Source organism: Carassius carassius, chromosome 43 (assembly GCF_963082965.1).
Source record: "Carassius carassius chromosome 43, fCarCar2.1, whole genome shotgun sequence".
Classification (NCBI taxonomy): domain Eukaryota; kingdom Metazoa; phylum Chordata; class Actinopteri; order Cypriniformes; family Cyprinidae; genus Carassius; species Carassius carassius.
The window spans coordinates 13,419,253-13,445,347 of NC_081797.1; the positions used below are offsets into that span (position 1 = coordinate 13,419,253).

At 38.6% G+C, this 26,095-nt stretch overlaps 1 protein-coding gene across 2 annotated transcripts; it reads right to left on the reverse strand.

Annotated features, from left to right (window-relative positions):
• Positions 1-12,617: 12,617 nt before the first annotated feature.
• On the reverse strand, positions 12,618-24,109 carry LOC132125365 (bromodomain-containing protein 1-like). 2 transcript variants are annotated; one of them, XM_059536741.1, is made up of 12 exons: positions 22,753-24,109; positions 22,508-22,664; positions 20,777-20,908; positions 20,480-20,608; positions 19,477-19,789; positions 19,104-19,358; positions 18,209-18,679; positions 17,997-18,126; positions 17,778-17,908; positions 16,272-16,381; positions 15,774-15,928; positions 12,618-13,795 (listed from the first exon to the last, which is right to left on the reverse strand). In XM_059536741.1, the coding sequence occupies exons 1-12, from the start codon at positions 24,096-24,098 to the stop codon at positions 13,627-13,629; spliced, it is 3,498 nt and encodes a 1,165-aa protein (XP_059392724.1). In that variant the 5' UTR covers positions 24,099-24,109; the 3' UTR covers positions 12,618-13,626. The 2 variants fall into 2 exon arrangements, with proteins under 2 accessions (XP_059392724.1, XP_059392725.1); XM_059536742.1 differs by lacking the exon at positions 16,272-16,381 and having other exon boundaries at positions 13,638-13,795.
• Between the last annotated feature and the right edge of the window lie 1,986 nt (positions 24,110-26,095).

Genomic DNA, 26,095 nt, shown 5'->3' on the forward strand with positions numbered 1-26,095 from the left:
TAATATCCGATAAGCAGGAGTTTCCCTTAAAATGCAATGTTTTCTGGCAATCTCCTCTTCGAGATAACAAGATAAGTCCTATAACCGGACGCTGCGGTTTTATTCCGCAGAAATAAGTGGATTTTGAACCTTGGCTGCCCTAAGCCCTTAAACTCACGCTTTACACCTTGGGGCTAAATCTTGCTAACACAGTACAACTTTAAAGCTCATCAGTGAGGAAAGGAGGGTGATAAAGAAGAGGGCAGTCACTACAAGATGCCCTCTCTTATCTACACGTGGTAAAGTTTCCATTGATCCGCCCCGCTACGGTGTGTGTGCACATTACGGCGAACATTACGATTCAGCTCCACCCATCCCGAGTCCATTGATCCAGTCGTGCATCTGGGAGAGAGCCACAGGAGGCCTTTGAGATGGCTAATGAATCAAATAAACAGGACGGAGAGACAAGAAAGGCACACACGTGGGGTGAGAGGCCTCCCGGGTCAACCTCCCGATGCGGACGGACACATGCAGATGTTTGTTCGGATATTAAACGCAACAAACATTGGGGAGGGGGGAAATAAACCAGATTGTTCTTGGTCACACAAGATGTTTTCAGACAAACAAATGGTGTTTAAATGACCGAACACAATCTATTTTGCGAAATCCGTGAAAGAAGGGAGAAATATTACACCCCTGAAACTGGGTAGCAGGACTGATGGTAATAAGGTGGGTGTGTTTTGCGATAAAATCTAGCAGAACCACAACGGGGCTGCTGTAAAACTGTTTGGTATTCAAAGCACGTGGCTCTCAGTTTCACACAGTATCCCAGCCAGACTTTCAACATACTCCTTGGAAGTGATGTTAGCAAACTCGGATCGCTAGCTCAGCTGTTTATTTGTACTGGGATCATTCCGCTTTGTCTTTGCAATCTCGACGTAAATTATTGTTGAGATAAAAAGCGCAAAAAAGCGAGATAATCTTCAGGCTTGCATTCCATTACCATTAATCAGTTTGTTGACAGTTTCGTCCTTTCGTGTTGTTCAAGTTCAAACAATGCCTCCGCTAATCCAAACATCCGCGAACCGGCAGACAGTAAGATGAAGCAATGCTCTGATCTAAGATCAGGTTTTTCCATGCTTCATCTGAGCTGAAGGAATATTAGCTGGGATTTGATTTTAAATGCAAATCAGGTATGCCTTTCTGAATTCAGAGCCGTCAAATTTTTGGGTGTTTATGGGTTTATGAAGAGGAGAAATTCCAGTATCCAGTATATTCCAGTCACAATCCCCCTCGCATCTGTCCCAAATAAAGGTTTTGACCACAATTCCAGGCCTCAAACCACCAAATATTGAATTTTTTCAGCACACAGCTTTTAGTGGAGAGCAATCAAGACACAAAATGTGTTTTTAAGTCTATTTAGAGTCAATAATCAGATCTTTACATGTTCTGAAGAGAACGTGAATGCCTCAGCAATGCCATTTACATATTTGTACGATTTACTTTACTACCACAAGTTCTCAATTAATTTCCTAATTTGTCTTATTAAAACTAATTTAAAAAAATTAGATAACTTGAATAAATGTCTTGTGATGAAGTCAATTTGAAGTCAATTTATATTAAATAATGTACTTAAAGGGTAACTAAACCCCTGGTCAGAGCCTGACTCCACCCACTGACAATATTTGAAAAATGCTGAAAAGTGGGCAGATCACAGCGGAGATAGAGGGGACGAACCTAGGGCGGGGCTGAACGAGTGCGGCGTGATCCTGAGACCCGCAGTGACGGATTGATTGACAGCTGCTGTCAGAGACGCTAAAATGGAGAGTGACTGTAGTGACGCAAGAGGCTTTGCAACAGAGCGATCATTTGAAGTAGAGGACTTTTCTCCCCCACCTTCACCTGAAGTGGAGGATGTCGAGGTGTCTGTTCATATCAATTTGAGCAACTGGCTCAAACTGCGGCCTTAACTCCCCCATCGCGCCGCTTTTCAGCGCGAGCTGTGTGGAGAAGCCCATTTCCACCTCCATTGCGTTGGAGAAGCAATCCCGTGTAAAATGCAGTTTGCACACTCCAGCTCTAGGCGGGAACTCGCGGTCTTCCAGGCCAAGTGAAGTGAAGTGAAGTGAAGTGAAGTGAAGTGAAGTGAAGTGAAGTGAAGTGAAGTGACATTCAGCCAAGTATGGTGACCCATACTCAGAATTTGTGCTCTGCATTTAACCCATCCGAAATGCACACACACAGAGCAGTGAACACACACACACACACTGTGAGCACACACCCAGAGCAGTGGGCAGCCATTTATGCTGCGGCGCCCGGGGAGCAGTTGGGGGTTCGATGCCTTGCTCAAGGGCACCTAAGTCGTGGTATTGAAGGTGGAGAGAGAACTGTACATGCACTCCCCCCACCCACAATTCCTGCCGGCCCGGGACTCGAACTCACAACCTTTTGATTGGGAGTCCGACTCTCTAACCATTAGGCCACGACTTCCCTGCAAGTGCATGCAACCACTGGCGCCTAATTTTCAAGTCTGCTGGAAAACTATGCAGTCCAGCATTGCTGTCGCAACCAGCAACATTACACCTACGTACCATCCTGAACACTGTACTAAATACAGATAAATCTACGCTAACTTGAAGATATAAATAACTCTATAATTGATATGCTAAATAGATGCTATAATAGTCTATCCTGATCGTTTTCAATACTCGCAATTCCAACTCACTGACTCACTACAGTAATTTTGACGGAACAAGATGGTTTTATACGGCCAGGGGCGTGGTGAGCTGGAAACTGCTTACGTCACCTGCCACCGCTTACGTCACTTGCCACCGCTACATCCAATAAGAAAATTCAACTGCAGTAGCCACCGTTCAACCTGAAGAGGGCAGCACTCAGACGTTTTTACACCATATATTGTAGAATTAAAACACTTTATAGTCAAATGTCAAAAAAGTTACTCGAATCAATGAACAGCACTAATAAAGCCCCATTCTTATATATCATTAACTAAAAAAAGTTGGTCTAGGGTTTAGTTACTCTTTAAATAAACATTGAGAAATTTTAATATTTGTTTATAATCACATACTTAAATTAATTTGAGATGCCTTTTCTTAAAAATAAAAACAAATCAATTAAACGAGAATACATTTGGTCCCTTTATGCATTCATGTGCCCTGTTATTCAAAATAATGAGTTGGGTAATATTTTTTCATGTTTATAAAAATTTGTTTCTTAAAGCTTTATATCGTGAAATACTGTTACAATTTAAAAACAACAGTTTATAAACTGCTAAAATAAATGTAACTTGAACACATTTTTTAATGTAATTTATTTGTGATGCAAAGCTAAATTTTTAACATCATTACTCCAAATCCACAACATGCTGCTGTGAGCATGTAAGAAATACTATAGCATACATGATTACCTCATAGCAGATCTATACAGGTGGAGCTGGGGAAGGTGGAGGGTTTCTGAAGCACACTGCAAACTGCTACAGCAAGCACTAGTCATATATTTGAATGTTGAGCAGTGAGCTCATAGGCTACCGATACATGATGTCATTCGGTCAGATTGAGTTAGACCTATCGGACTGCGCCATCTAGAGTTTCATGCCAGAACTCTGTATTAATGTTTACCTTACTGTTTCCTTTATTTGAATGCGTAATTATAGTAAAATAGAGATGTCTCAATTGTATGCTTAATTCTTGGTAACTACAAAACAATGTTTTATAATAGCAATAATATATATCACCTTCCTATTTGCTTTTCAGCATTTATACATAGTTACTTATATGCTGGAACCCATTTCATTTCCAAACTTTTAAAACAAAACAAGTGAGGTCATAAAATTGATGGATGTAATTATCAACATTGCACTTCAATATCCAGATATATTTTTTTTTCAAACAATTTTTTGATAGTTTTTTTTGAAAAAAAGATAAACAAAAGGAGAAAAAAATTTAAGCTACTGCTAGAATTACTGTTTAAAAACCAAAGGTTTTTTAAGGTAACAATGTGTTGTTCAGAGATATGCTACTGACGCGAGCTATGACCAATCAAAGAAAAGGAATTTCCAGCAGGGAGCTGTTATGCCTGCTGCTAATATGAATGTTTGGAAAAGACCAGCAATATCTCAGTATCCCAAAGTTTGATTCTGGCATATTTGTGGCAGTGAACCTTTTACTGAATATAAATATATCCAGAATGTTCATACCATCAAATTTCTTAACCAAGAAGCTGTCAAACCTGTACAATACGGAATTGGTTGAAGGAGGCGTTATTTAGTAAAGTAAAAGCAATCATAATCCAGGATGAGTCACTATAGGGAAAATGGGCTGTTTAACACAGAACCATGAAATGGTGTTTCACAGTTTTAAGCAGAACAAAAAAGATAGAGATATTAATGGTGAGTCATTTTGCAGCATTTCAAATGGTTAAGTTTCCCTATACAGAGAAGCAAAATGAAGTACACGTCAAAGATGAAGATGTGTGTTACAAGGTAAATAAGATTTGTAGGGATTATAATTAAAAAAAAAAAAACATTACATATACTGTTCTCCAGATCAAATTAGTGTAGCTGCATTTGATTTGAATAATGAATTCAAACCAATTTTTTAGGGGTGTTTCAATAGCAATAGCAAAAGGGTTTGATTCATTTGTCTTGTCAATGCTGCATTACCTCTACAATCTACTTCTTACAGCCTCAAGTCATTTTATAAACTTTTGTCTGTTTTGTTCCAGGAATACGTCCAACTTTCTGAGCATGATGGGATCCCATCGCCTCAGACTCTATTAACAAATTTCATTGATTCCTAATTCGAGCGGACAGAAACAGCCACTGTAATTATGTCAGAAATCCTCCCCATCTGACTAATTATATTTCTCATCAGAGTCTGATGATACTCATTATACTTCCTTTCCAAGAAACGGTGATAAATAAGAGGCCTAAGACAAGACGTTGAAAACACCGGGCTTGAGTACAGCTTAACCATAGTGCTCAGTATAAGATGTAGATAACACTATAAATTAAGGGCATTTACATACATGATGCAATACAAAATACAATCACTATTGAAGGGATTTTATTGTTTCTTAAAAATGCACTGTAAAAAAAAAAACATTTATATCAGTGCATGTGATTCTACTCTAAAATATTTATGTTATATGCTCACTTCTCTTTGCTAATGTATGCAATACCACACTTCAGTTAAGCCAGTTGCATTCAACATGCCTCCATTCTAGCATGTAATGCTCACTTTTTTTACATTTCAATCAGCACCCGATGAATAAAATAAAGTCTAAGCATTTTTTTTCCTTGTTCAATAGCTATTTCACATTGAAAAATGTCACAGTATGGTAGTGAAGTCAAGTCAGTTGCAACTTTCATTTTATGCTGATTTTCAGAATTAAAATTACCTTATAATTAATTGAGAAAAGTAATATTTATTATTGATATTATAATATATTTTATTTATACATAATATTTCATTTGAATTTTATTTGATTTCATATTTCATTATTTTATTTATTCAAACATTTTTTTATTTTATTTTATTACAAAACAAAGTCTTATTTGGGCTGTTTTTTTTTTTAAGACAATACAAATACTGACCAGTTATCCAAAAAGGTCACTTTTGTTGAAATTTAAGTCATCATGTGGCTTTTCATTGGGTTATTTTGAAGCTTATCACTAGTACAAAAAAAAATAAAAAATGAAGAGGTCTAGGATTTACTTTGCTACTATTTTCCATCAGATATTTCACAAATCATTACAAAGAAAACTACAAGCAACACAATTTTTCATGTAGAAAAACTTCTTGCATTAATACTCTGCATTATTTACGTTTTGAAAACTCAATTTTTTACAATGTGGTACAAAGAAATATATTCCAGTTTAAGTTGTTTCATATACATACATTACAACATTGTTAAACATCCATGTGAAACAGAAAACAAAAACACTGAATAATTCCTGCGAGACTCCACAAGAACATAACAAACCCCATCGAAAATCGAACAGAACACGCATTTTAAAATGTGGCGCGTGGAGCCGACACTTTAATTTGATCATGGGGCTGTGTATATGTGTATGGATCAGATAAATGTTGGATTGCCAACGTTCTCATTGGGTTTGTCAATGGATGAATGGTATAAAGACAGGATACTGTACATTTGACTGAGCTGTAATCAATAATATTGTCAAACTTATCTTGTTCTTCTCTAAATCAAGCCTCTGAAATCAATATTAACCTTGGAGAATGTCACGGAAACAACAAACATCAATGCAAATCTGTTCAACGATAAACAACAGGCGTCCGGCCTTGTTAATAGGACACATCTGAACTCGTGAATATTGATGTTATTTTGAAGTGTCTGGAGGTACAAGAATATTGTTCTGCAGTTGTTTTTATATTATTCACTGAAGGGAAAAACTTTAACGCAATGGCAGAGTCTATTTAAAATGCTTTCTTAATTAAATAAATACTCACAATTAAACTAAAGACAATCCATCATAAAATGCTAAAAACCTGCAATCTTGTTATATCTGATGTCAGCATTGCCACACCTCAAGTAAAGATTAATCTAATAATATATATATATGAACTTCTATCCAGCTCGTTTAAATTAGCTTTAGGGTAGTTTTATCCAGTTTTATTCTGAGACAGAACCTTTGACTCATATTCTTTGAAACGGTTTGGTTATGACAGCATGCTTTTTGGAGGTTTCCAAATTAGATTCAGATCCCCACTTTAGCGCTACTAAATAAATGATTGATTACACTTCTGGTCTGCTCTTTAGTGCGGTGGGGAGTTTGTTTCTTTGTGAATACATTTACGTGTATTCAAATATTAATTTACATTTAATTATTCAGAACAGATAATCGCTAATCAGACATGGCTCTCCAGTGCCTTTGCTGATTTCAGGAGAACAGCATTTCTTGTTGCTCAAGGCTTGGATCACATACTGAAGACTGGCTTGATTTCACTCTTTTTTTAACTCTGGAAACCCTGTAGAGACTGAACTATAGTCATGTGTCCATTTGCACACACCAGAGAAAAAACGTGGTAGTAAATGTAAGGATACTACTGTATATGTAAGGTTTTCCAGTTAAAACTGGCTGCTTTTTGCATCTGGTTTTCCCACAGCAGGGATGCTGGGACAGTTTGATTGGTGACAGATATGTCTTAATTTCTCTTGCTTGTATCATTTGTACCACAGGTGTATCATTGGTAAAATACTTGTTAAACAGAAACAGCCTTCACTGATTGGAATAGCTCAAATTTGCTGAAAATGTACTCACCCTCAGGCTATCCAAGATGTCGAGGAGTTTGTTTCTTCATCAGAACAGTTTGGAGAAATGTACCAATTGATCATGCAGTGAATGGGTGCCATCAGAATGAGAGTCCAAACAGCTGATAAAAACATCACAATGATCCACACGAATCAGGCCCATCAATTTACATCTTGTGAAGTGAATTCAGACCGAAAAATTCAATCAAATTATATCTGAAACTCAAAATGTAGATCATATTTAATTTTTATAGACCCTTAAGAAAACATTTTTAAGTTGCCATGATTAATTGAAGATAGGCATGATTAAATATATTGCTATCCATTCAAAACGAAGAGACAATTATTAATTTTTTTTCAAGATAACATATAGATTTTATGTCACTTATTTAATATTGTGGTATGTATAATAAAACTAACACTTAAACTGCAAGTTTTATTATACATAAATAAATAAATAAGCTGAATATATCATCACATTTATTTGAAATTGACATCCTATGACATGTAGTTTGTCTTAAAGGTCCCGTTTTTCATGCTTTTTTGAAGCTTTGATTGTGTTTACAGTGTGCAATATAACATGTGTTCATGTTTCGCGTGTAAAAAACACAGTAATTTTCACACAATTCACCTATCTGTATACCACTGTTTTCACTGTCATAAAAACGGCTGATGACTTCCTTGTTCTATAAAGTCCCTCTTTCAGAAATACGTAACGAGTTCTGATTGGGCCAGCGGTTCCTGTGTTGTGATTCGACAACAGCTGAGGGCATGCTGCCCTCCTGGAAACGCAATTGGGCTAGTTTTGGAGTAGTTTTGAGAAGCAATTGTGCAGGAGCATGTGCTGGAGATGTACTTATAATCACAGGAGCGGTTTTACTGACGAGATGCGCATGAAAATCACATTTGATTTTTTTGCACAGCCCTAACATCTAGTTAACAAAGCTTAACAGCGTTGCCCTTTGTGTAAGTTACAGAAACTGTTAAACGCACCAACTTAAATAATAAAATACACTTAGCGGTTGTGGTCCATAAACAACGCATTCTCCAGACAAAGAGGGAACTGCTCCATCTTTCAAGAATAATCTTTGTGTGAATCCGGCATTAAAGTGATTGAGATTGAGGAAGCTGTCCTCAGCAAAATGTGCTGCACATAGTATTACCAGGCGGGAAGGAAGTCGACCGGAAGTTGGAAGTCGGCCGCGTGCCGCCATCTTGTAGCAGAACTTCACTTGCGTTAGCATCCCATTGACTCCCATTCATTTTGGCGTCACTTTGACAGCGAATAACTTTACATCTGAGGCGTTTAAAGACTCCATTTGTCCATTATTTATTTCTAAAGATACACGACAATGTATAAAGGGCTCCATTACCTTCTGTGTTACATTATGGCCCCGTAGAAACAGTTTTTGTAAAAATAGGCTAACGATTGCGTCATAACCACTCGACTCTCTGTCGCACAGTAGAGAAATTACCGTACAGACAGGAGGAGAAGCTCGCAGGCAATCGGGGAGACGTCAAGAGAGAAGCCCTGGCGTTACATTTTAAAATACTATACAAAATAATTAATCAGAATACTTACTCCTGCTCACTCACGCCAAAGAACTCCCCACTCAAGCTCGCCGTCTCTGCAAGATTAACGATGGCAGTTTGCACGCACAGCTACTAGAAGATTTACATCTGTCAGACAGGTTGCTGACGTCATCAAGCTTAGTTTGAGTCTGCAGTCAGAAACGGAAGTGCTAAAAATCGCTAAAAATGGGCTTCACTTGTCTCAATTGAGTTCCAATGGGGTCGCTGTGTCCATTTCTTTTACTGTCTATGAGTTTTACATGTGGATTATAATTTTCGGGAACCGAGTTAAACATAAATTGTAACCATTAATCTCCAAGTACAGCGTCCTTGGGAAGGCCAAACAAAGGTGATTGGACTCAGAGATGAAAATAACAGCGTTTCGACGACATGGCGACAAACACAAACGCAACTCTTCCTCTTCTCCGTCGGAGCGCAACAAGACCATGCCCCCCTGTTTGTGTATTCATGTGGGCGGAGGTTAGTCTAAAAACTATTTTAGTGACGTCATTCCTGTAGGAACTAGAGGGATGTAGTCCAAACGGGTCGTTTTTTGTAGGCGAATTCTGTTAAATAAAATATCTCGCTTGGCATTTAACTTTGAGCTTAGGAATTTTACAGATATTATTTATACTCTAACAACAACATTACACACTAACTAAAGTTTAAAACATGGGATCACGAAGAATGGGACCTTTAATACAAAATGTTGAATGTAAGTCAACACATACACCATATATTATGATCACATAGCTTAGGACAGTAAACATATTTAGAGAGCTATTTCGTACTTCTCGTGTAAACAGTAAGAGGGAGTGATTTCTTTTAAATGTCAGGTGCTTATTTTGATATCTGTGTGTTGATGTAACCTGTTTGATCAAACCTTAACTTTTATTGAAGATTCAAGTTGGACTTTGTTTCCACCCCTCACAGTCCTCATGCCACCCCCTTGCCTTCCTAAAAATTATCTTCTACATCCGCCCGATTAGCCACATCAGAATGAACCGTTGCTCTCCAACGGTTTGTTTTGTTCCAGAATAAATGAGTTTTTATGAACGAATCATTTTTATGAACGAATGACTCATAACAAGATCCAAAAAAAAAACTAAAACTGATGAAAATTTATCTGGAATGAAGGGGAAAAATAGACAAGCGGAGTGATACAGATAGTGAAAAGTCCACGAGTGCATACTCTTCAAATGAACACAAAAATGAAAACATACAAAAGTTTCAAAAACGGTTACACGGATGTTTAATATATTTAAAAAGCTACAAATGCGATGTAAGCGTTTTTAAAAGGTTAACTGAGTTATATAGAATAAATATTAACCTGTTAACACCTCAATTTCGGCGTCTTTCAAGCGTGCCAAATCTTTCAGTTTAGTTTAGCGATTAACAATTATTACTATTATTATTTTTTGTCTGTAGGTGATATTCTCAATCCTTTTAGGTTGTTTGGTTTATTAAGCCGTTGTTGACACATAAAAATCATAAATATTTCGCACACCTCAATGTCGCGAGAACGCTTCAGTTAAAGGCTCTGTCAGCTTCCGCCTTTCCATATATGGACTTCACGCCGCGCCAAATGATTGACGAGCAGAAACCAGCGGCCCACGAACACTTTTAGTTTACTGTTTGCATAATAGTGCATATACATGAGCGCAATATCTTGCTATATGAATTAATATAATATAAAATAATATAATATAATATAATATAATATAATATCTTGTTACTATTTTAAATAAGATAATTTTCTACAGACCATTCAATAAACATCCTTATATACATCCTTATATAACCTAGATAATTTAATAATAAATAATTTACATTATTAGTTGAATGCTGACCGTTGTCCCTGGCAACCAATTTCCTGCATATTGCTTTCATATCCTTCACATGATGCATGTGATCTCTTGCTTTCATGTAATAGAATAAATTCATTTCAAATTAATCTTTAATGCCCCTTTATTTATGTATTCGTCAAGTGACCGTTTAACAAGCAGAATTATACAGTCAGTCAGTCAAATTCATATAATATTAAAACTATAAAGGAAAGTATATGACAGGACCAGATGGACGGATGATTGTTTCAGCATATCTAATCACATCCATTATAAAGGCTGACTGAGGAGATAGAGGCACCTTTTCGCTATTTGGTATGTTTGCAGATGAAAGCACACCAGTGGAGAATGCAAACTGTGATAAACAGAGACACAGGACGAGAGGAAGAGATGAAGAAGAGACAAACAGAAAGAGAAATCGCACAGCAGTGCTTGTTGGATGACAAGCCAGACATCTCTGGAACAGGTACTGCTGATCCGGAATAAAAGGCCTATTTAATCTGCTTTTACAACCGACAGTGCTGACCTTGCTGGAAGATTATTAAACTTTGGAAGAGAGATAGAGATCGTTTACAATCACATTGTGTCAGAGCTCCACATCAGCCCTGTGCTCGGTTCAACAGCGCCATCTAGTGACCCGCAGCATACATTGAGAGCAAATTCAGTTATGAGACAGCTTGTAAAATATATTTAACACAAGCTTTTTCTTAAAGGCATTACAGCTGAGGATTATAAACAAAACTGATCATTGATTACGCTGTTCAACCATACATAAAAAAAAGTTTTAAAGATTCTACATTTTCTAAATGTGCAGCCACATGGGTGGACATGTTGGCTTTAGGTCAAACTGAGAAAACAAAAACAGAAAATTAGAACCAAGTCATGCGATCCCATACTCCAAACAACCTCAACTATGATAATGATTATAGTATTGGATGAACAATTCTTCCACGTGACTCCTACAAGAGACTAAAGAGTGTATCCTGTGGTGCACATTGACCGTTTAAAGTTTAAAATATTTTCTGATTGGTGTTTGTTTGTATCAGAGGAAACACTAGAATGGATTCATGGTAAAGGGATAGTTTACCCAAAAATGAAAATTCTGTCATTAATTTCTCACCCTCATGTCATTCCCCTTGAGACTTTCGTTCATCTTCTGAACACAAATTAAGATCTTTTTGATGAAATCTGAGAGCTTTCTGACCCTCCATGGATAGCAAGGACACTTCCATGGTCAAGGCACAGAAACTTAGCAAGGACATTGGTAAAGTAGTCCATGTGACATCAGGGGTTCAACCAAAACTTTCCAATGCTACTAGAATACTTTTTGTTTTTGTTATCTGTCGCTGTGCTGCCCACAAGGTTATCGTACAGATCTGATATATAATGTTAATTACAATTAAAATTCCATCTTACACTTTCCTTCAAAATTACATTTTCATGTACTAAATTCATTTTTAAGTACTAAAGTAACAAATAGCAAATAAAAAACAATGAATATTTCAAAATACTGTACATTTGTTATGATAAAAAAAATCTAAACTAATTCATCATCAACAAAATTACAACACTGTAGTTTAAAACATTACCATTTAAAAAAAAAATGGTTTATTTTTAGTTCAATCCACTTAGCAGTTAAAAGCAGACCATTTGTAAAAGAACATTAAAGTTTAAAAGAGAACGTTTAAAAAAAATGACCTTTAAAAAGGCAAACACAACCATTTGTAATTTTTTTGTGTTTATTTTCAGTGTACTTAAAAAATACTGGATCTGGCCAGCACTCACTATCATTGGCTATAATGTGATCCTCCCAGAGAAAAGAAACAAGAGTACCGGTCAATACAAGACATTCATACAAAAAGTGTTTTAACCCAGAATGCTACCCAGAATCCATACTGGAGAGAGAGAGAGACAGTTAAACAATCACAACAGACGGCTATGATTAAAACACCCACACACAAAGCAAAAATAGGCAAACACAGCTTCCACCAAAATATGCCTAATCTGAATATAAAGTTTTGCATACTTTTCTTTGTCCTAATACAACACATTTGTACAGGCACATCTTTATTCAGACCTACAATACGGTTCCCGAAAGCACAGTGAAATAAAAAAGCAACAACTTGAGGGATTTTTTTCATATTACCTGCCTGAAACATTCACACAAACCAATATGAAAAAAAAGAGATAAACATTCCAAAATAAAGAAGAAAAACTGGGCAGCAAAATATTTGGTTTTGCATGTGTGATGCACTTCTGGCTTTCATCGCTACTGTTGTTTCCTCTTCTCCAATTTTTTTTTTACTCACTCTAAAGTATTACATGTATATAATTTCTTAGCTTTATATAAATATTTACAAACATCACTTAGTTGCGTCCCATAAGAATATTTCTTATATAAAAAAGTAGATAACATGTTAATGCCAAGGAAGAAAAGCTTGCATTGACATTACAATAACTTAACCGTTAAAAAACTGAAGAAAAACAAACGTTTGATACAGTAGGTGCGACAGCCCCTTCCAAAAGTCTCTCGCTTTGAAAGATCAAGGCTTTGCACGTGATGTAGCACCAGATGGGTTCGCACCTCAGTGCAGTTGAGAAATTACCTTGGAGTAGAAATCTTCCAGGAGGTCTTGTGCGGTACAAACCAAAAAAATAATAAATTAGTGTTGGATAATTTAGGATGATGTTATATACAGCCAGAGTTAAACACGAGGCGTATCATGGATGGTGATGGAAGTGTAAAGGAAAGTAGATGGCAGTGTGTGAGTTCACAGCAGTCTTGCAGCACATTACAGGAGAGTGAAGGCGCTCTCACATTCGTCCATTGAGAAGCTCGCCGGCTCCTAACAGAATTGGGAGGAAGGGCCAGTCTGATACGGAAGCGTAGCGTTGGGTAAACGTGGGGCTCGATGAAACCCTCCAACATAGAGCTCCGTTAATCTCCAGCGCCTAAGTCCTGGACAAGGCTCAAGTGGTTCATGGCACGGTTGAAGGCGCTTTGCACAGCTTTACGGATGCCTGACGATCTGCCTTCCAACATTTTTCTTCGGTCTAAGGTCTTGTCGATTCCGAACGGTACCATCTTGGATTTAGGAAGCCATTGCCTGATGAAGCACAGTTATTTTAAAATGGCATAAAAAGTCAAACTCCTAAGAAAAAGGTAATTCCTACTAATCTCCATTATTTTAGATAAAAAATAAATAAAATAAAAAAAGAGCTCAAAAAAAGAGAGCTCAAGGCTCTGCTCTCACCCACTAGAATATAAAAATGGATTTGAATATACTTTGATAACACAGCAAAAGAGTGATTTTAGTCTTGTTTTCCAGTGCAAATGTCTAAAGATTCTTAACTCTACACAATATTTTTATGTATTCTTAAATATTTTTTAAATTACACTGTCAATGTACTAAAGCCACAACTAAAGAAAGCATCATTCTATAATTATAATTCAATATTCATTTTAAATAATTTTAAAAATAAACCTACAATCAATATATAGTTATTTAATATAAATATAGGTTTTTTCATTTGCTACAAAAATAAACATTGTGCTATAAACAGTAATTACTATTAATAATTTATTTGTTAGGGTTGTCAAATTTGAATTATTTAGAATATTCGTCGAATTTAAAATAAAAATCCACATTCTAAAGAAAAAACGTTGCATTCGAATTTTAGGTGTGCATTAAGGAGGCTGCCTTATAAGCCCCCGGTATACTTCACAATCCGTGTTCCTTTCCGTCTCGTACAGCTGCGTCCGCTAGTGATGCGCTGGTCGGCTTTTTTTTCAACCCACGGGTCCCACTTTTACGAAATTATTTGGCCCGCCCCAACCCGCCCCGCAAATAAAGTAAAATTTCTTTATCCGCCCCGACCCGCCCATCGGGGACATCACGGAAGTTACGTTGCTACTTAGAACTTCGTATTGTAACCTTATCAAAGAACCCAATAAAATATGAAAATATTCCAAATATTTAATATAGGCTATAGGGAATTGTACTAGTGATGGTTCGTTTGTGAACGAATATTTTAGGTGAACGAATCGTTCTCTTTCATGTAATCCACTGACTCATATTTCTCACCACTAAATTCCACGCACCATAAACGGATTTAATTTTTTTTGTTTTTAGTGACCCGCCCCAAACTGCCCCGCAATAAAGTGCCAATTTTTGGATGTCGAAAATGACAATGTGGACGGCCGAAGTATACTTGACCTTTATCAGTGGCGCACGAGATGCGATGACGATGTAAGTGTCTTTGCATTATAAGATTTATGTTAGCCTATTCAGTTGAAGCCACTAGAAAAAAAAGAGAACATCATTGTGGAGAAGATCTTGTTTACATCAAAACTGAAAGCCAAGCCGTTCACACAACGCATATTTCGCACATTTTTGAGAGGGACAACGTTGGACTCATGTCTCGCACAAGAAAGCTGCATGTTTAGAAAGCCATGTAAAATTTATGTAAATTCAACTTTTTAAAAACATCTCTCGAGACTTTATGGTGGGTTTTTGTTCCACATCCCACTGCATGACTGGCTTTCCTCCCTTTGTATTTAGCTATGCATGCATAGCCTACATGACACAGGTTTTTTTTTTAATAGTTAAGCAATTTAATTATAATTGGTTAATAAGCATTATTTTAAATATGTATTTTTTTTCCACAGTCATGTTTTCTAATGCTTTGAATAAACATGCAAAATGTAACATTTGAACTTTTAATTTAGTGCAACATTTTAGTGTAATTTTCACTAACAACTGCAGCTGGATTTATATTGTATACCTAAGTTCACTTATCCCACCAGTCACTATTGTGACGATCAACATGTTTACTCATTCTGTGACCACACTCAACAAAACTGAATATATGTGAATGCATATATTTTACTAGACACCTTAAAGATAATGTGTACCAAATAATTTGGCATATCTTTCTGAAAATATTTTACTACTTAACATGTTTAAATACCCTAAAAATATTTAGCAAAAAACTGCCCCAAGACCACTGATGTCAGACACATGAACACATTTTGCTGTAATTGTGGAAATATTTGATTGTTTCTCTGAATGCAAGACTTCTCACCAGTTGCGTTTGCTGTCGAAGAAGCGGACGAGGAAGAGTTTCTCCTTGGACCTGAACTGCATCAGCTCTCCGACCCTGAGCACGTCCCGTGGAGGGGTGGGAATGTACTCGTCGTTGAGATGGCAACCCGCCCGAGACATCTGTGGATCTATGATCTACATGTGGGCAGAGAGGCCATCAAAACAATACTAACCTTCCAACGCACATCTCGAAATGCCTGTAACCTGGTAACTCAAGAGTGTGCCTGTGACTGCTAATGTATAAACTGTTGGAAATGGGAATGGCTGCCACAAAACACAGGAACGCATGCACACTTCTGTTCACGCTCGCTCACACACACACACATAAAACAGATGTATGCACATACACATCCTGGTTCTATCACCTGGAAATAATGTTATGGTTGACTGTTGGCCACTGTGGAGGCTGATGCATGAAATAATGAAGAGGAAGTGAAGGAGAACCAGTCTCTGACTGCATGCACACATGCACACTCACCAAGGCAGGATAGGAAGGATATCCACTAAGTTTGGCCCAAACTAGTTTAAGGGGCTCCAGATTTAGTGATGTAGTGTTAGCAGGCATCCAAATATTGCTGCTGTCAATCTCTATGAAAGTAGGAATAATGGAAAGTTATGAGGGGTTCACCGTAAAAAATGGTGCAGAACACCTCAAGAGCCATGGCAGTATTTAGCCAATCAGAAATCGGCAGCAGTGGGTCATTTCTTTAACGGAAGCATGCAGAGCCATTCACCAGACACTATTACGCCTCTAATGGCACTTCCAAAGAATATATTTATTTATTTCTACTAAAACAAAATTAAGAAATGTGCTGAAAATGGTTTTGGTTTGGTCTGGAAAGGTCAAACATGTCATGTGACTATTGAGCCCAATCAGACTCTGACATGCTTGCGAGTCAGAATGCAGATGTAAGCTTTGTATTTCTGGGAAAAAGCGTGGCAGGCCAAAAGATTTCACTCAGCATATTAATGTTAAGCGATCGAGGAAATCGTTCAGAAAATACTGTTATGGATGAATTTACTTTTAAAGGGTTAGTTCATCAAAAAAAAATCTAATTCTATCATTTACTTACCCTCAAATAGTTCAAAAGTAACCATGTGCTTTTCTTAAACGCAAAGGCTACACTGATTCTTCATACATTTTTCTATGCAAGAACAGGGATTGTCAAGCTTCAAAAATTGCATAATAATAGTCCATATGAGGTTTCTGAAATCTCTGAGTTTCCTCTGAATTTATACAATAGATTTGGGTAAAGAACTTTCCAACATTTAAGTCTCTGCTCGCTGAAAAATCTCCTCTGCTATAAAATAAAAAACGTCAATATTGGCTAAATCTGATTACGTAGTATAAATAAGAAATATAGCTATTGCAATATATATATATATATATATATATGTTATTGTGAATTAATCATGCAGTCTGATAAATAATTTAACCATTTAAAGTGGCAGACAGCAGAACTGCGGTGTGCATTGGAAATAAAAGTTACTGTGCAATGGTTTGGATGCTAATCGGATTATAATAGTTATTGTGAATTCTTATCACTTTGAATGGGCAAGAAAGGCACAAATGAATATTTCACGTGTCTTATTAGGGTAAAAGAAAATAATTTGGAATGACATGAGGCTGAATAAATGAGAATTTTTATTTTCAGATGAACGGTCTCTTTAAGTGCCATGTTAAAGAGCAAACATAAGCAGCAACTACCCAGAAAGACAGGATAAGCCGTGATGATTATTAAAACAGGAGGGTTTCACACATGCAGACACTACGGCAGTACGCAGCGGTCTTTGTGTTAGACAAAGCCATGAAGAGCAGGTTAGTGGCAAAGCAAGCAGAAGGAAGGACAGTGAGCTTCCACAGAGCTGGCGGGACACCAATGCAGCTGCCAGAACGGGTCTGACCCATTTCTCTGAACTGAAGGATGGGGCGGGTGTAAAATCCATCATACCCGCTCACGGCTGCATAAAGCTGGACACTTACCTGCTGCCGACTTGTTGGCTTTGGAAATGTTCCCTGGTTCCACACAATTGACCAGTTCTTTTTTATCGTCCATCGTGTTTCGTCTCGTCATCGCCAGCTTCCCTTTCCCGCTCTTTGTGTGACTGTCATCACTGTAAGACAGGAATTTAATTCACCATAACTAAAAGCCTGAAAAATACTGCATACTAAATGTCTTTTATTTAATGTACTAGTTCTCACCTCGTGTTTTCCTGTACGCTCCCGCTTCCGCTGGAGGAAATGCTGGACTCTGAAGCACAGCGGCGCCGAGGCTCTGACGGCCGATTCACATTTAGCCCTTTCTTTGGCTCAGAAAAGCCATTAGACAAGCCTGTAAGTACAAAACAATGTTTATAATATGCCCAGGGAGGGAAGGAAACGGTTTCTTGGAATCAAAAGAGAAAGCTGTTTACCAGTATCCAAGCGTTTAATCGGACACTCATCCTCGTCCTGACTGTCTCCGCTAGCACTGCGCGTCCTCTTCCTGCGCTGGAGCAGGGTTTCGAGGCGAGGGATGACCACGGACAGGAACGTCTTAGTGCCTAGCTGAGGGCAATCAAATGAGGACTGACTCATGTTCAACGGCTTCTGCGGACTCTTTGACTTTCGAAACAGCACAGCTGTCCGTCGGTTGACCATATTCACTGGTTCGGTAAGAGTGGAGGTAGCGACCATGACGTTATTTTCAGAGGGCATAACGTCAGAGGAGAGACCATTTAGAAGTGAGGTAGAGAATTTCTCCCCGTCAAATTTGACCTTTTTCGGGCACTTTTCAGGGTTGGGCTCTATGGGTTTCAGTGTCGGAGGTTCACAGGGACTGTCTGAGTTTTTCAGGAGTGGCACAGAGTCTGAAGGCTCAAGTTTTGGAGGTAATGACTTGACACCTGTAATGATAGATCAGATATTTAACACAAACCCGTTTTAAAGAGCATCACAGTTCTTAGGGGAAGCTTTGACCAGCTGTTAATGAAGAGAATTAAAATATGCCTTCACACTGAAAAAAGTTTTATTTTTCCATTTAAACCTTTTTAAATGATTTAAAAAAAAATCTTTCTTAATTATTTTTAAGAATGTTCAAAGTGGTGTTGTTAATATAAATAATTTATACTGAGGAAATTAAATACTTACTTAAAGAAATGTAAATGGATGTATTTTAATAATTTATTTTTAACAAAACATTACATGTAATAGTAACACTAATAATAAGAGGTCTCAGAAATTGTGGACCCCATAGTTTATATTGCTAAAATTATGTGTAAAATTAAGTGGTTTCAGCTACTATGTGAATGTGATTTAAAAGAATTGCACCTTCTTCCTCAGTGGCATGTGGTAGAATAAGAGGCGCTTTTTCCTCAGGATTATTCTGCTCCAATGAAGGGGGCTCCATTTTGTGACCCATTTCCATTCGCACATCACTAATGGTCTTTTTGAGCAGCTTGAGCCGTTTGCTCCGAGAAGGGCATGACTTCATGGCAGTGGTTAAATCCAGCATCTCTAACAGCTTATTCAATTGTTCCTCCCTAGACATGTGCTCGCGATTGGCTGGGTTTAACAGTCGGTCAACTGGAACAAACGCAGAATAAAATCCATAATGTTCACCAACAAACCCAAGGTTGTGATTTTCAAATTTAAGTAGTCTAAAACCTAAAAGAGAGGAGAAATCTAACTGATTTGTCCTTACCATCATCCCAGGTCAATGCTGGAGGTGGCTCTATCTTAGGAGGCTCAGTGAGGTGCATTCCACTGGCGAAGTCAAAGCCTATCCGTTCGGCGTCCCGTCTGGTTTTCCTGAGGATCGCTCCACCGTGATCTCGCAGACGCACAGCAGTGCGGTAGAAAAAGGTGTCCTTGGCGTTGTACTTCATGCAGTTGTTTATAACGAGGTTGAAGTCATCCTCAAACTCATCCAGGTTCTTATACCCATGGGTGTCGATGCGCTTTCTCATCGTGGAGAAGTCCATAGGGTGCTTGATGTGGTCTAGATAATCAGGAACCTAAACATAAGAGAGAAAATCAAGCATGGAATAAAACTAGGAATTACATGTACACTTAAAAAGTGTGATTTTTAAACACTGATGCCAAAAAAAAATGATGACAATGTTATGGGTAACACCTTTCCAAAAATATAAAGTATCATATTTATGTACAGCAACCTATTTATATATTAAAAAACAAACAAACAAGGTTTCAAAATCAAATAATTGGCTTTTATATTACTATTGCACTAAAGCTAAAATAAATCACTAAAATATGAGTTTATTACATATAAATTATAAATTGAAAATATATTTAAAAAGAAAAAAATTTACTTGCATTTAAATTTTCTAATTCAACATTTTCATATAATACTATACCTTTCATATAATACAATATTTTAATAACCTAACAAGTTTTAATAACATTGTGTGAAAAAAATCCTCTTCCAAAGCAATTTTTCAGACAATCCTACTACTATTTTCATAGTACAAGAAAAGAAGAAAAATAAATGAGATTAGTTTTTTATGAAACAATTTCTAAAAACCAGAGAGCAAAATAAAACCTTAATGATGTCAAATTCGGTTTATGATAATTATTTATTTTTTTAATAATTTTTTCCCCAATCTGAAAAACCCTTTTTGTAAAAAATAAATACATTTTGATCAGGTCAACATGACTAACAGCACACAGAAATGAGACAGACGTACCTCTGTGATGCTGACAGGCTGGGCAAAGATTTTAGCCTGGTCTTTTTCCTGCAGCTGATCCATCACTGCTCGCAGCAGGACAGGGAACGGAGTGAGCTGCATCTCCAAAACCGACTGCTGCAACTTCATCTGCATGAGGGGAAGGATTACATTAACTTTAGCAAAACACACTTTTCATGTAGCTACATACGACAAAAGTACCAGTTTTATGATACCAAGTTAATAGTAAGTTATACATAAAAAGTCAGGTCTTTCTCTTCCACCTGATGCCACATCATATCACGATGACCACCGTACCTCCTCTCTCTTTAGCTTCTCCCTCTTGCGGATGAGCTCCAGCAGCAAGCGAGCGCGCTCCAGGTCATGCCGTAAACGATGCCAGTCCTTTAACTGCTCTGTCAGAGCTTGATGGTCCTCAACGCGCGGCGCCTGTCATTCAAAAACAAATCCTCACTCAAAATTCCTGTGGCTCATTGCGTTAGCAGCGCAAAAGGTTGTGGGTTCAATTCCCAGGGAACACACATAGGCTACTGTTAAAAATTTGTAGACTAAATGCACTAAGTCGCTTTGGAAAAAAGCGTCTGCTAAATGCATACAGTGGGTACGGAAAGTATTCAGACCCCCTTAAAATTTTCACTGTTATATTGCAGCCATTTGCTAAAATCATTTAAGTTCATTTTTTTTTCCTCAATGTACACACAGCACCCCATAAAAACACAGAATTGTTGAAATTTTTGCATGATTTATTAAAAAAGAAAAACTGAAATATCACATGGTCCTAAGTATTCAGACCCTTTGCTGTGACACTCATATTTAACTCTGGTGCTGTTCATTTCTTCTGATCATCTTTGAGATGGTTCTACACCTTCATTTGAGTCCAGCTGTGTTTGATTATACTGACTGGACTTGATTAGGAAAGCCACACACCTGTCTATATAAGACCTTAAAGCTCACAGTGCATGTCAGAGCAAATATCTTGAGGTCAAAGGAACTGCCTGAAGAGCTCAGAGACAGAATTGTGGCAAGGCACAGATCTGGCCAAGGTTACAAAAAAATTTCTGCTGCACTTAAGGTTCCTTAAAGCACAGTGGCCTCCATAATCCTTAAATGGAAGACGTTTGGGATGACCAGAACCCTTCCTAGAGCTGGCCGTCCGGCCAAACTGAGCTATCGGGGGAGAAGAGCCTTGGTGAGAGAGGTAAAGAAGAAACCAATGAAGATAGAACTTTTTGGCATTAATTCTAAGCAGTATGTGTGGAGAAAACCAGGCACTGCTCATCACCTGTCAAATACAGTCCCAACAATGAAGCGTTGTGGTGGCAGCATTATGCTGTGGGATGTTTTTCAGCTGCAGGGACAGGACGACTGGTTGCAATCGAGGGGAAGTACAGGGATATCCTGGATGCTCAGGACCTAAGACTGGGCCGAAGGTTCACCTTCCAACAAGACAATGACCCTAAGCACACAGCTAAAATAACGAAGAAGTGGCTTCACAACAACTCTGTGACCGTTCTTGAATGGCCCAGCTAGAGCCCTGACTTAAACCCAATTGAACATCTCTGGAGAGACCTGAAAATGGCTGTCCACCAACGTTTACCATCCAACCTGACAGAACTGGAGAGGATCTGCAAGGAGGAATGGCAGAGGATCCCCAAATCCAGGTGTGAAAAACTTGTTGCATCTTTCCCAAAAAGACTCATGGCTCTATTAGATCAAAAGGGTGCTTCTACTAAATAGTGAGCAAAGGGTCTGAATACTTAGGACTATGTGATATTTCAGTTTTTTTTTTTTAATAAATGTGCAAAAATGTCAAAATGGGGCACTGTGTGTACATTAATGAGGAAAAAAATTAACCTAAATGATTTTAGCAAATGGCTGCAATATAACAAAGAGTGAAAATTTAAGGGGGTCTGAATACTTTCCGTACCCACTGTAAATGTATAAGTAAATTCATATGCATATGACTTGGGCTGTCATATGCATATGAAACTGACAGCCCTGTTGCATTGCATTTAGTCATTACATTACCTGTTCTGGTTCTTTTTGCCTCTGTATGGCAGTCTGCAGGCGCCTTATTAGTGGGACACCATTCCTTGACTGCCTCTTGAGCATCCAGTAACTTAGAACCCGTTCCACAAACATCCTCTTCTTCTGGAGAGAAACTTGATTGAGGATTGTGTTGAAACTGTAAGAACAGAGGGAATCACAGAGTGTCAAAATCATTCAATACAATAAGGATTAAAAACATATTTGCAGAAAAACATTTATACTACCTTTTAGGTGTAATACTAGGCCCAGAAACCGCCGGAACCACTCCAACTGGCTCTGATTCGGGCTTTTTGTTCTTCTTCTTCTGGCATCCCTTTGCTCTATCCCTGTGAGCAGCCTTATGACATAAACCGTTCTTGGGTTTGGAGTCCTCGTATATAGTGAGGGGTCTCCTCACACAACCGTTAGGTGTATGAGAGCAACAGTACGCCGTTTTCTTCACAGAGAACGTAGTAGCTCCAGATTCATTGACCTCTTTGATGGGCTCCACCTTCATGTAGAGGCCAGCTTTCTGAGCACAGCTCACATGGAAAGCTGTGTAACAGTGGGCTTTGCTGCACTGAATGCAAGCACCCACTCCCTTCTTCTTGCACAGGTAACAGGTGAGTTTCCAGCGAGCTGGAGGAATGTTAGCCACACCATCGATGGGTTCGATGAAAACCGTATTGGTAAAACCGACTTCGGGGACCCAGATGGCACAGACCACATGTCCCCAGCGATCATCATCTGTTCTCTTAAGTGCTCCACCTTTATTCGGACAGAATATGCATTCAGCGAGCTGCGAGGGAGAATTTAAGCAGTGGCGGCAAAGCCAGCGGCCCTCCGGGATGTGGGGGACACCGTAGCACTCCTGATGCACGGCGAGATTGCACATGTCGCAGAACAGAATCGCGTTACTGTTCTGGCACTCGCCATCCATGCAGATGCAGCACACAGCGTCCTCGTCAATAAGCGACTGGGGGTCTCCTTGGCCCTGGCTCTCGAAGAAAGACTCCTTCTCAAAGCGGTCCATGAGAAACTCGAAGACATTTTGAGAGACCTGGCTATAGCCGTCGGTCTTCCTCTTCTCATTGATCAGCTCAAGCCATGCATAGTCTTCCTCATCCATGTCATATTCCACCTCCTCGTCGAGCTCATCCAGCGTCTTCTCCACATAGGTGTAGTATGCTGACGGCCTCCGTGGCACTGCCGGGAGGTTGTACTCAACCATTCGAATCTTTGGCTCCGGTAGCCTACCCTGAGCTGGCGAACCCTGCACAGTCTTCAACGTGGCGCTCTTCTTCTGCTGGTTGTTTTTGAGCCGCACTGAGCGTACAAGGACCTGCTGTGGCTTTTCCGTGTTCTCCTTGTTGCTGGTGCACTCGCTGATCTTCTGAGCTAAAGGGTCGTCGCTGTCGATGACATCCAGTTTGTCGTAAATGCTGAGCCTGTGCACGCGGCCATCGATTTCCAGCTCGACGATACGTTGAGCCTCGGCGTACGTCAAGGTCTCACGGTTACGTGAGGGTTTGATGGGCGAAGGAGGCCTCTGTGGGGTGGCAAGACGATTATGTCGAACCTTCTTCCTCATTTTGAATGCCACAAAAGGAACTGAAGTAAAAGAAATGCAGAGTCAACTTTCAACTGTTTCAAAGCCACAATTTGTATCCCCCACAGCTTTATTTTTTATTTTTGGATTGAAGTGTGAGACTTTTGAATGTGTGGGCTCACGTTACAAAACTAAGTGACACCAGTGTCAGATGCAATATATGCAGTAGAGTAATAGTGAACAGAGGAGGCAACACTAGTAATATAATGAAACATTTACTAACAAAACACAACATCTACATCAAGTAATGCACTGTATTATGTCTCCAGCTCCAGCTGAAACTCACATTCACATCAAATGTTGATTCGAATTACAAAAGTACATTATTTCAGCTTGCTTCAAAGCCTTGCCAGTACAACTTTGTAAATATTTGTGTTTTGAAATAGGGGTGTGTGATGTGCTGATTTTTCGTGATTTATCGTGAAGTCACCACGACCTGCTTTTAAAGAAATATCATAGTAAGATGCTACAGTGCATTCTGTCAGCTGCAGTTCTGGCATCTCCGTCTCAAGATACTGCACAACACAACTTACATTGTGTTAGGGGGTACAGCCGAAGCACGCACACTAAAAATACTGTCAAAATAAACATTTTGCTCAAATATTTGTAATACCTTTTTAAAAACATTTTCAGTGCGGAGTAAGCTTAGATCATTATCATCACAGTGTGTCAGTTATGCGATGATGAGCTATGAAATTGTGGGGCAAATTAATTGCAATACTAACTTAATATTAAAAGTAACCTAGTAATAGTAATAGCTCTAATAAGAAGAAAGTAATAGGCCTACATTAATTGGCATGGGGGGCACTAGCAGGTGCTTCAGCACCCCCACAGATTTTTTCATGGAACAATTATATACATGTTGTAGCCCATTGTATTTAATAATAAAATAAAATAAAAAAACGGGTGCAAAGATGAAGTTGCCAAATGCAGACACTGACTTGCCATCTCCAAGTAGACGTGCCTTTAATAGAAATAAATGCAACTTTTTAGGGGTGCACAATATATAAATGACAAGCTGCGCATATCCAAGCTGATAATGAATGTGTAGTTGCGCAGCTAGTCAGTTAACAACGGCTCTGTGTAGTAACAGCTGCTCTATGTGAAATCACGCACCTGAGGGAATTTACCGCTGATTAGAGAACCGGCTTTACTGATGAGATGCACATTAATCATCGGCCGATATACAGTCGTGGCCAAAAGTTTTAAGAATTACATTGGAAATTGGAAAAGTTGCTGCTCAAGTTTTTATAATAGCAATTTGCATATACTCCAGAATGTTATGAAGAGTGATCAGATGAATTGCATAGTCCTTCTTTGCCATGAAAATTAGCTTAATCCCAAAAAAACCTTTCCATTGCATTTCATTGCTTTCGTTAAAGGACCTGCTGAGATCATTTCAGTAATCATCTTGTTAACTCAGGGAGAATGTTGACGAGCACAAGGCTGGAGATCATTATGTCTGATTGGGTTAGAATGGCAGACTTGACATGTTAAAAGGAGGGTGATGCTTGAAATCATTGTTCTTCCATTGTTAACCATGGTGACCTGCAAAGAAACGCGTGCAGCCATCATTGCATTGCATAAAAATGGCTTCACAGGCAAGGATATTGTGGCTACTAAGATTGCACCTAAATCTACAATTTATAGGATCATCAAGAACTTCAAGGAAAGAGGTTCAATTCTTGTAAAGAAGGCTTCAGGGCGTCCAAGAAAGTCCAGCAAGCGCCAGGATCGTCTCCTAAAGAGGATTCAGCTGTGGGATCGGAGTGCCACCAGTGCAGAGCTTGCTCAGGAATGGCAACAGGCAGGTGTGAGCGCATCTGCACGCACAGTGAGGCCAAGACTTTTGGAAGATGGCCTGGTGTCAAGAAGGGCAGCAAAGAAGCCACTTCTCTCCAAAAAAAACATCAGGGACAGATTGTTCGTCTGCAGAAAGTATAGTGAATGGACTGGTGAGGACTGGGGCAAAGTCATAT

What these genes read in the sequence shown, in the direction of transcription:
- LOC132125365 (XM_059536741.1), bottom strand. Translation starts at nt 24,098, where the DNA reads ATGAGGAAGAAGGTTCGACATAATCGTCTTGCCACCCCACAGAGGCCT. An exon ending in AGCCTGTCAGCATCACAGAG is followed by an intron (nt 19,790 to 20,479) that starts GTACGTCTGTCT and finishes TCTTATGTTTAG; the next exon opens with GTTCCTGATTATCTAGACCA. An exon ending in GATTAAACGCTTGGATACTG is followed by an intron (nt 18,127 to 18,208) that starts GTAAACAGCTTT and finishes TTGTACTTACAG; the next exon opens with GCTTGTCTAATGGCTTTTCT.